This window comes from Nicotiana tabacum, chromosome 5, assembly GCF_000715075.1.
Source record: "Nicotiana tabacum cultivar K326 chromosome 5, ASM71507v2, whole genome shotgun sequence".
NCBI classification, from domain to species: Eukaryota; Viridiplantae; Streptophyta; class Magnoliopsida; order Solanales; family Solanaceae; genus Nicotiana; species Nicotiana tabacum.
Genome location: NC_134084.1, coordinates 10,686,352 through 10,697,138, shown reverse-complemented (window position 1 = coordinate 10,697,138; position 10,787 = coordinate 10,686,352). Strand labels below are relative to the sequence as shown.

At 33.6% G+C, this 10,787-nt stretch overlaps 1 protein-coding gene and 1 long non-coding RNA gene across 3 annotated transcripts; one reads left to right on the top strand and one right to left on the bottom strand.

Annotated features, from left to right (window-relative positions):
• The first annotated feature begins 504 nt into the window (after positions 1–504).
• On the top strand, positions 505–1,749 carry LOC107830373 (uncharacterized). 2 transcript variants are annotated; one of them, XR_012709377.1, is made up of 3 exons: positions 505–655; positions 1,057–1,197; positions 1,456–1,749. It is a non-coding gene; the product is annotated as an uncharacterized LOC107830373 (long non-coding RNA). The 2 variants fall into 2 exon arrangements; XR_012709378.1 differs by having other exon boundaries at positions 782–1,197.
• Positions 1,750–2,507: 758 nt separating this feature from the next.
• LOC107830375 (phosphoribulokinase, chloroplastic) lies at positions 2,508–8,842 on the bottom strand. Its single transcript, XM_016657908.2, has 5 exons — positions 8,109–8,842; positions 6,357–6,441; positions 5,327–5,411; positions 4,528–4,772; positions 2,508–3,031 (listed from the first exon to the last, which is right to left on the bottom strand). Exons 1-5 carry the CDS (start codon positions 8,666–8,668, stop codon positions 2,783–2,785), a joined length of 1,224 nt encoding a protein of 407 aa, XP_016513394.1. The 5' UTR covers positions 8,669–8,842; the 3' UTR covers positions 2,508–2,782.
• Positions 8,843–10,787: the final 1,945 nt, after the last annotated feature.

The window sequence follows — 10,787 nt, the reverse complement described above, 5'->3', positions numbered from 1 at the left end:
CTTTATAATTTTTTCTTTATCATTTATATTTTCCTTTTTCTCCTTTTTGTTGTTAGGCATGACATGTAAAGTTCTCGCTCTATCTCTTTTGTAAAACATATGGTTTCTCTTTAAGGATTGAATTACATGTCTGCTATATAAATAGAAGGTGCTATGAGAACAATCTGATACGTTTGCTGTTTTCCTTCTCATTTTCTGGATATAATGAGTTAATAATCACCACATGATTGGTAATTAAGGGTTAATGTGGTGTTTTCTTTATTTTTTTGTTGCATTTAAAAAATTGCTTGTGATTAAACAGGTGTTGTCCACTCGTCTTGGTAGAAAGCCAGAGGATATTGTGAAATTAGATGCTAATGAGAACCCATATGGCCCTCCTCCAGAGGCAAGTTGCATCTTTTACAATGCCTAATTTTTTTATGGGAAAAAAATCTTTTGGGACACTCTTTTGTGTAGTTAGTTTTCTCCTACTGAATTTTAAGCTGTCGAATTTCTTGCAGGTATTCGACGCTTTGGGGGCTATGAGATTTCCATATATTTATCCTGATCCTGAAAGTCGTACCTTGCGTGCGGCCCTTGCTGAAGATTCTGGCCTTGAATCTGAGTATATTCTTGCAGGGTGTGGTGCAGATGAACTCATTGATTTGATAATGCGGTAAGTATTAAAATTAGATTGCCCTTTTCTGTAAAGTCTAACTAAATGCTGACTATAAGTATCTGGCATTAAGTATTCTTGGCATTAAGTATAGTTGACAAATAAAAGTGGTATCGCGATCATCAGGTTTATCTGGACTGAGAGTAGGATATGGAGCTTTTCCAAAGAGTATTATTGAATTCCTTTGGCGAGCAAAGCAACCATACAATGTGTCTGTTGCTGCTGAAGTTGCTGCATGTGCTGCATTAAAGAATCCCTCTTATCTAGAAGTACCTTAGGATATGGAACATTTCCATCGAGTATCGTTAAATAACTTTTCCCAAATGTTCTAATCTCTTTTATAGGTAAAGAAGTCATATTTTATTTGGAAGCTTCACTGATTATTGTGTCATTTATGCCAGAATGTGAAAGTAGCACTGGTGCAAGAAAGGGATAGGCTATTTAATCTCTTGGAAGAAGTCCCATTTCTTGATCCATACCCTAGCTATTCTAATTTCATTCTCTGTAAGGTTACATCTGGAATGGATGCCAAGAAATTGAAGGTAAAACTGGTTATATCACTAAGTTCTATTCTTGTAAACAATTCTGTTTGCTTCTTCTATTCCAGTTCATTCAACTTAAAATTGTAGAGTCGGGTCTATGGCGTGGTTGTGAAGTGATCCTATACTACCTATGCTCACCCATTCGTGGTACTACATCTGTTTATGGAAATATTGTCGTGAGATTTTGAAGAATTTGGCAAGTCCATTAAAGCATGATAGGTTCTCCCTACCTTTTAACGGTATAAACTTGTGTTGCAGGAAGACCTTGCAACTATGGGAGTGATGATCCGTCACTACAGCAACAAAGAACTGAAGGGATATGTTCGTGTATCTGTAGGGAAGCCTGAGCACACAGAGGCATTAATGAAATGCCTCAAGCACTTTTATTGATCTTGCTCGGGCATGGAACAACAAAATCTGAGATGTCTAATTTTCTCTCAAGGTGATTAAATTGGGAGCTATCTTTGCCTCAAGATGATAAAATTCTGACCTATCTTTGCTATTTATGCTAATTGCAAAGAAAAATCAATCTTCATATGCTGGTCGGAGCATCGGCTTAAAGCTAGTGTTAGCCGAACCAAAGTATGGGGAAAAAAAAAGGGGGGGGGGGGGGGGGGGGGGGGGGGGGGGGCGGAGTGGTCTTTACTCTCAAGTGTACATTATGTTGGAAATTGCCAGGCGCACTGATAAGTGGCATTTGTATTCTTTAGATTCTGTAAATTATCAACTGGTTGACTGATTTAAAAAGAAATCTTTGTTTTTCATTGATCTTCTTAAGAAGTGATCGTACTGGAGTGATACATCATAATCTCGTCTCATCATATTTGCTAATCATATGGCTCTTAATCTATTTGCCAATTTTTTTTTTTTAATTTAGCATTTCTAACGGTAGGATTGTGGTGGGGTGGTATGTACTCCTCCTCCCTTTTTTTCTTTTAAATGTTATGTCAGTTAAAGTCGATTATATAAATCTATTGTATTCAAAGAATTTATACTAATATGATCATGATGCATCAAAATCACCATTCCAGCAACTCACCGAATCAATTCCCCTCCACCTTCTTCAGCTTCCGCTCTTAGATCCCCCTAACAGTGCTACTGGAAAACATCCTGATGTTCGAATAGACAACAACCACCTAGTAAAATCCTACTAGTGGGGTAACCCTAGGGAGGATAGAGTGTACGCAGACTTTACCCTACCCGGGGTAAGGTCGATGTTCAAATTGAACACTGCCCTCGGGGATTTCTCTGTTATAAAAAAAAAAAAGATTCATAATTGAAGTTGCTTTCATGCGCTGTGCAGAAACAACTTGGAGATGAACTCAGACTTCATTGAAGTGACTTGATAATGAATCATTACATTTCTCTTTTTGCTTATCTATTGTACAACATCTCAAACATAGCTTCAACTACAAATAAATACATATTTCCCCATTTTCTCATTTATAAGAATTCATCTAATCATGAAACTTGAAAACATCAAAAGTTCGGAAAAGTAGTTGAAATAAAAATTTGGAAGAGGTATAAACAAAGGGATAAATTGATGATGTTTTGGTGCCGAGTTGTCTTTACTTGTCGACGAATTTTAGGCCTTTGCAGCTACTGGTTCTGCAGCTTTACTAGCAACGATTTGCTCGTAAAGGTCTCTGATCTTCAATCCGACGATCGTCTGGAAAAAACCTGTGCCATTGCTGCTGCCAGGGAAATCAGCATGTTTCAGCATTTGTTGAGTAACTTCACCATAGAACTTAGTGGATAGACTGCTCAAATGACTTTCTACATAGATGAGTTCATCTAGTCTGTCAAATTGGCCATCCATTTCCAAGACAGATACCTATTTAACAGCAAAAATCAGACAGTGAAAAATAGGCAGAGGTCTAAAAGAGTAGCTGAGTAACGAAACAGACAATTTTTCAGGTTTAGACAAAGGTAACTGTCTATTTGTCTTTGAAGAACCATAGCATATTATTGAGGGTTGACAAAAACAATCTGAGTCATTGTTTAATTTCAGCGTATAATCATTGAACTTTACACGCTATAACTGTAAAATCACAAAAGTTAACCCACTATCAAAGTATAGTCACCTTAATAGTAAGATTTTTTCGTTATAGTGGGCAATATTTAGTAAATTTATTCATAAAATTCAATTACTTTAACGTGACAAAAAGTAGTTTTGAGACTTAACTGTTATAATGGGTAAAGTTTAGCGACTTTATAGCTATAGTGGAAAAAGTTTAGTTACTTTAATGTAACAAAAATAATTTGTGATTTCGCTATTATAATAGATAAAATTCAGTAACCGTGGATGAAACTAATCCAATTTTATGATCTAGACATTAAATGGGAACTACGACGTCTCCCGGGCTTTGGTCTAGTGGTAAGAGAGCAGCGTGTGATGTATACATTACGTGCAAGTCACAAGTTCTAGACTAGTGATAAGAGAGCATCGCGTGATATATAGATTAGGCGTACGTCACGAGTTCAAACTTCAAACCTTGTTGTAGACAATTCCGATAATTAAGTGGAGAAAGGTATAGGGGCGACTAGGGGTGTTCATAAAAATCCGAAAACCCGAACCAAACCGAAAACCAAACCAAACCGACCAAAAAAACCGATACTTTTTGGTTTGGTTTTGGTTTTGAAATTTAAAAACCGATCAAATTTGGTTTGGTTTTGGTTTTAATTAAAAAAAACGAACTAAACCGAATATAGGAGTAGCTATTTTTAAATTTATTATTACACCTATATATATGTATATTTTATACAAAGTTTTAAAAATTTTATACTAAATATTAATCGTTTGCACTTTTAGTACAGTACTTTACCTTTACATTCTAGTTTAATTGGTTGTTTTCTTTTGTTAAGTGTAAGAATCTATTTCATGTTAAAACTAATATATTTTTAATTGAGTCTTTAAATTATTCATCACTATTTGATTCAATTATCATCAATATATCTTGGTAAATAATAGATTCGCAAAGGGCAATTGATTTGATAGTGTTACGTTAAAAACATGGTCGCCGAAATGTGTGTTTGGTAGTGTATGTCTTATATTTAAGAAAAAATCGACAAATAACCGAAAAACCGACATAAACCGAATCGAGAAAAAACCGACTTAATTGGTTTGGTTTGGTTTGGTTCTAATATTTAAAAAAACGACTTACTTGGTTTGGTTTCTTTTTAGGGAAAAACTTATCCAAACCGGACCATGAACACCCCTAGGGGCGACTCCATTATCCACTGAGTTTCGATACATGCACCACTAATCCTCGGAATTTTTTTGTAATTAAAAAAAAGTATTAGGAGCTAGAGCTAGATATAGCAACATACCTCATTGCCAAAGTAGGTATCAGGACCATAGGAAAACTTGATGCCAGGGTAAGAACAAGTCAATTTCCTACCACATGGAATCCATGAAATAGTAGAGCCTTCATCAAATAAATAAACTGGATTAAAATACTTCACTCCTTCTTTCATTATCAGTCTAACTCTCAAAACTTTGCCTTCATTATCATCAGGAATTAATTGAGTTGGGAGCACTTCAATAACTGCATCTGCATATTGCTTTTGTGGATCTGCATAAAAATATAACAAAAAATTAATTAGGAAAATGATATTGTATAGCCGCGGTAAAAATAATAGCCGAAAAATATATAAAGTTTATATATTTTTTGTATATATATACATTTTGTATGTTATATACAAAAATTATACAAATTTCACACGCTTTTGGCTACTAGATGTAAATAGTTTCTGGCGCGGGCTAAAAGTGATAATACCCCAATTAATTACCCTTTAATTTCACTACGTATCTCTCCCTCCGGTTCACTTTAATTGACTTTTTGGTCTTTTTTTGTGGTCCACAATATTTGAATTTTTTATATATCAAAAAAGAATTAACTTCTTTTTTCCTAAGTTGTCCTTGAAATAAAAGTATCTATATTTCCAATGAACAAACAAAAGTTAATATGGTCAATTTCATTGTTAATTAATGCTAAAAGGTGAATTCCTTAATATTTGTGAAAACAGCCAAAAAAATCAATTAAAGTGGACCGGGTGGAGTATGTATTAATCTTCAGTCACCAAATAGGTAAATTAAAATTCAATTTTAAGGGAAATTAGTATATACCAATGTAAGCATCAAAATCTGGCTTCCTTGCTTCAATACTAGCCTTAATGCTTTCAAGGCTGTGTCCTCTCTCAGCCATATCCCTCTGCATTAATTTTCAAGAAACAATTAGATCAAAGGGAGATACCTGTTTTATTTATTTTTTAAGCATGTATTCTTGTTGACCCTAAACCTAAACCTTCCCTCAACAAGCTAATAAATCATTTCACATGTATGAAGTGGTGCATGCATGAATTTTTGTAAGTGGTGTCAATATTTGAAGAAATGAACACATAAATAAATTACTATAATAATAAGCGGTGTCTTTTTTTATATTTATACCAAATATTTTTATTTTTCTTATTATCAATACATACATATTTTCTGAAATTTTTTGATGACGCAATGTCATGTGACACCGCTTGAGATAAGGTACATATGCCCCTGCGTATGATTATTGAATTTGAGCACTATAACAACGAAGTTACAAAAATATTTATTGTTAGATTAAAGTAACCTGAGCTAATCAAGGGCAGATTTACATGCAAAAATATGGGGCACGTGAACCTATGGTGTATCCGCAGAATTAGATATTTTATGTACATATTTTTTAAAATTGTTATAATATTAACTGTTGGCACTCATGCTCTAGAAAGGTTGAATAGTGCACTTGGTTTAAAGTTGACTTAATTATCAAGAGGAATAGGGATCAATTCCCATTAAATACATTTTTTCTCCTTTTTTTTTAGTAGTACATCCATGTACTAGAAATTCTAAATCCGCCTATATTGAGCTTTACTCACTAAAATATTAAATTATATTATTATTTTTTGTCACATTAAAGTAATTGAGTTATGTGAATTTTCTCAGAAAATACAAAATGATCGAAAGGTCAAATTCCCAACAGCAGATATTTTATTTTTTTTTGGGGTGGGGGGGGGGGAGGGTAGGGTTTTGTAGGGGTTGTTTAATGTAAATACTATCTCTCTTTAACTATATGAGCCCAAAATTTTGTCAAAACAGAAATAGAAGATTCCAAACATGAAGTTACCTGAATCTTCCAAGCAAACTTAACCTCATTGCTGATGTCCAAATAAATACTGAAATCCAATAGCTCTCTCACTCGCTCATCAAACCTATATAACATCCAAACAAAAACAAAGGAATGGATTTATTAATTTTAGCTATAACAATAACTAGACAAGTGGCCAGTTTCTTCTTGTTCCAATCAAAGATGCCATACAGGGATTGTTTTAATATATTTAGTAAAATAAATAATTTTTACAAGTTTTTTTGGTTCCTTATTGAAATTGTTTCACTTTTATGCAGAAGAACATATGCAATACCAAAACATTCGAAAAAATTATTAAAAAAGCTTTTTTTAACTTCTATAAACTGCAAGAGTAAAAAACTTCTAGACTATTATAGGTAATTCAAAATCTTAACCTGCAAAAATAGTAAGTGATTTGTTGCGGCCGGCATAAGCAGATCTAAAATTTAAATTTAATAGGTTTAGCTTTTTAAGATTTTTAGCGTTGAACTCATTATAATGTTAAAATTGTGGGTTCAAATCTAATATTAATTAAGATTTTAATAAGTTTTTATATATAAATTCATACTACGTGTAAAAAATTATTTGTTGAGTTGAACTCATAGACAAAAGGTTACATCCACCCCTAATTCTACGACCATTTTTTACACTATAAGGTATATAAATAAAATCTTAAAGAAATTACTAAATATAGAGGTATCTGGGCCCAAATGATTGTGGGGGCCATTATGAGAAGTGACAGAGATATCGTTAACTCCATCCTTAACCATACAACTAGATTGCAAAATATCTTTCTATCCTTTTACGTATAGCATTTATATATCATCATCCATAATCCTAATGTGGCGGCTATAGCCACTGGCTTCATTTTTCTTGGTTTCCCAGATGGTGTCTGGTAATCGCATTACATCAGTACTCACATTGAAGCCGACTAAATTCGAGTTTCGCTTCGGAAAGTCCTACATTGCGCACAAAGCGCTCCCTTTCTTGATCTTTCAACTAACTTGAATACAACAGGGTTAAATCTAACTAACTGGAATAAACACTTTTACTGATCCTTTATCTTGGTCAAATAAAGAGAGGCTTTAAACAATTTAGCTTATATAAATGGACAATGTTAAAAGATATATCGTTGTAGCGAAAAACCGGCCTTATTTCCAAGTTACTAGTCCCATTTTTTATGAACGTCTGTCTGTACTAACCTCTTATGTGACCTGACGGTACAAAATTCTTTTACGTTAATGGATTTAACTTGTGCATACTAACAATATGAAGAATCTTCACAATGTTAGTATGTACTTTAACATATTGTAGCGGATAATCTGTCTTACTTTACAGATTACTAGTCCCGCTTTTGATGGACAATTATCTTTAGGCGACCTTACACTATCGATGTATATAAGTTCATACCATTATGAATTTAACTTATATACAGCAACAAAAATAATAACAACAAAAATAATAAATTCGGTATAATCCTACAAGTGGGGTTTTAGTAGGGTACGCAGATCTTACCTCTACCTTGTGAAGGTAGAGAGGTCTACCTTGTGAAGGTAGAGAGGTTGTTTCCGAGAAGGTAGAGAGGTTGTTTCCGATTGAATCTCGGAAACAACCTCTCTATCTTCACAAGGTAGGAGTACGCTCTGCGTATACACTACCCTTCTCAGACTCCACTTGTGGGATTACACGGGAATTGTTATTGATATTGTTATAGTTAACCGAAATCTCAAGAATATTATTGAGTATACTTACATAGGGTGCAATCCTTCAATGACAAGAATCTTTGGTGGTTTAATGAGCTCTGGAGGATCAAGAAGACCACTAACATGATTATAAATAGGTTTTTCCACAGCAATTCCACTCTTTAAAGCCTTAACTTGTTCATACATAAGATCAAAATCATTAGCTCTAGGATCAAGAGCAGTGACACCTTTCTCTTTTCTTCCAGTTCTATCAAGTGAATGATAATCATCTAAACAAATAACTGTTGTCATATCAGAAATAAGTGTATTTGAATCTGGATTTCCACCTTTTGGTGGCTCAGCTGCTCCACCGAAAACACTTGTTAATCTTCTCATAAATGTACTTTTACCACAGCCAGAATCTGCTGCTAAACCAATGACTACAGTCTTGGTTTCATCAGCTGATGAGCATGTTATAAAAGTGTTGAATTTTTGTGTAGAGTACTTTTTGGTACTTGTTGTGTAGAAAATAACTTGTTTTTGGTGAAATCCTAAGTTGGTTTTTGTTGATGTTGAGATTGAACAAGTTGAATTCAAGGATTGAATTGTGTATACTGTGCTAACTGCCATTTTTCTTCTCTATTTTTCTTAGTTTCTTGAGAGTTTTTTAAGAGAAGAGATAGAATGGAATGGACTGTCTAAGGTCAAGTTAAGGTGATATGTAATGAATGAATGGACTTTGATTTTTATGTCTTTGTATTAAGAATAAGTTTGAGGTACACAAAATGAAAGAAGAAAAGTTCATGGTTATGGTTTAGAGAAAGAGATGGAAGTTTTGTTTTGGATAGGAAAGTGTTTTGATTTGTTGAGGAGAAGGCTGATGTGTCACATTTTGTGGCTGTCTATGATACATAAAAATTTACTAGCACTCAGTGCATAAAGTATCTCGTATTCACGTAGGGTCCTGGAAAGCACTGCTTCTCGAGGGGTGTGATGTAGGCAGCCTATAATAATGGAAGCATCAGTGGCTGATTCCACGGCTTGAACACGTGACCTATAGGTCAATCGGAGACAACTTTATCATTGCTCCAAGACTGCCTTAAAGGAGTGTAAAAGAAAGTATATTTCATGCACAGATTTATTATTTCACTATGGTTAAGTTATGTGTATTCTCACTTTATGTTTTAACTATTAAGGTTAACTTCTAGTTTGACGTAAATATTGGATGTAGATTAGCTTTTATTGTGTGGGACTACCTTGGTTTTGGACAAGTTTGGAGGTAATTTAGAGGGTGGGAAGAAGAATTTTTCAACTTTTTTAAGTATAGTATTGCAAATGAAACTTAATCCTAGACAAAAGTTCTTGATCTATTTTTTGTTTTTGTTTTTTCTGTTAAAAATGAAGAAATTAATGGTCAGGAGCATGTTACAAAAGTGTTGCTTCTTTTGCTAGAGTGCTTTTTGGTACTAGTGGTGTAGAAAACAACTTGTTTTTGGTGAAATCCTAAGAGGGTTTTTGTTGATGTGGAAATTAAATTGAACAAGTTAAATTCAAGGACTGAATTGTGCACACTGTGCTAACTGCCATTTTACTTTTAATAATTCTTCTCAGTTTCTTTGCCATACCAGCTGCACTAGTATCCAATCTTGTATTTCCTTGTTCATAGATTTATACTAACTGCCTATTATTTCTTTTTCTTCAGTTATCTTATTATATCGATGTTTTTATTGTTATCTTATTATAGAGTTATACTTATTATATTAGTTATCTTATACCTATTATTTCCTCTTGCAGAAATGCAGAGTAAGACTGCGTACAATAGACTCTTGTGGTTCGGCTTTTTCCCGGATCTCGCATGTAACGGGAGTTTAGTGCACCGGACCACCCTTTTTTATTGTGCTTCTTTTCATTTTTCATTGAGTCAAAAGTCTTCGGAAACAGCTTCTCTACCTCCACGAGGTAGGGATAAGATCTACTTATACACTATTCTACTTATTTACTTATCTCCCTAGACTCCACTTGTGAGATTTCACTGAACATACTATTGTTATTGTTTCTTGATAGTTTCTTGAGAGAAAGAGATAGAATGGAGTGGACTCTCTCTCTGTCCTTCTGAACTCAAGTTAAGGTGACATGCAATGAATGAATGGACTAAGATTTTTCTTGGAAGGGGTGGATATATGTGTCCTTGCTTTAGAAAAAGTGTGTGATACACAACATCTTAGACTTAGTCAAATGGTAAGAGCATCGCACATGATATATTAATTAGATCCATGTCACAAGTTTGAACTCTTGTTGCAAATTAAATTCTGATATTTAATTAAGTTGAGAAAGGTAATGAAATGAATCAATTATATATTCATCGAGTTTTAGACCATATGCCATTGACTTTTGGAGATTTCTCTATTATGATTATATTATACTATATTATAAATGTGACAATCAAAGTTGAGAATTGAATTACTAAAATATCCCTCAATAGTTAGTCGATCCTTTTATCGTTGAAGAAGAAAAAAAAGACTTTTCATTAAATGATCACTTATGATCTTGTGTGTGCTCATAATTTAAAAGCTCATTTACACTTGCTTGAAGGGTTAGTCTCCTTCTTCATTTTGTGTTTTTTTAACTTTAATTATACAATTTGCTGCATGTTTTTTTTTTCTTTTACAAACTTTGTCCCTTTTTCACATAATTTACAATTCAAGAATTTAATTTAAAAGCATGTCCAACAATCATGGTAGATGGAGAA

Excerpts from the sequence above, each read along its gene's own strand:
- LOC107830375 (XM_016657908.2), bottom strand. The coding sequence starts at position 8,668 with ATGGCAGTTAGCACAGTATACACAATTCAATCCTTGAATTCAACTTGT. Across the intron at positions 5,412-6,356 it reads AGTTTGCTTGGAAGATTCAG|AGGGATATGGCTGAGAGAGG; the intron begins GTAACTTCATGT and ends AAATTAATGCAG. Across the intron at positions 3,032-4,527 it reads ATACCTACTTTGGCAATGAG|GTATCTGTCTTGGAAATGGA; the intron begins GTATGTTGCTAT and ends GCTGTTAAATAG.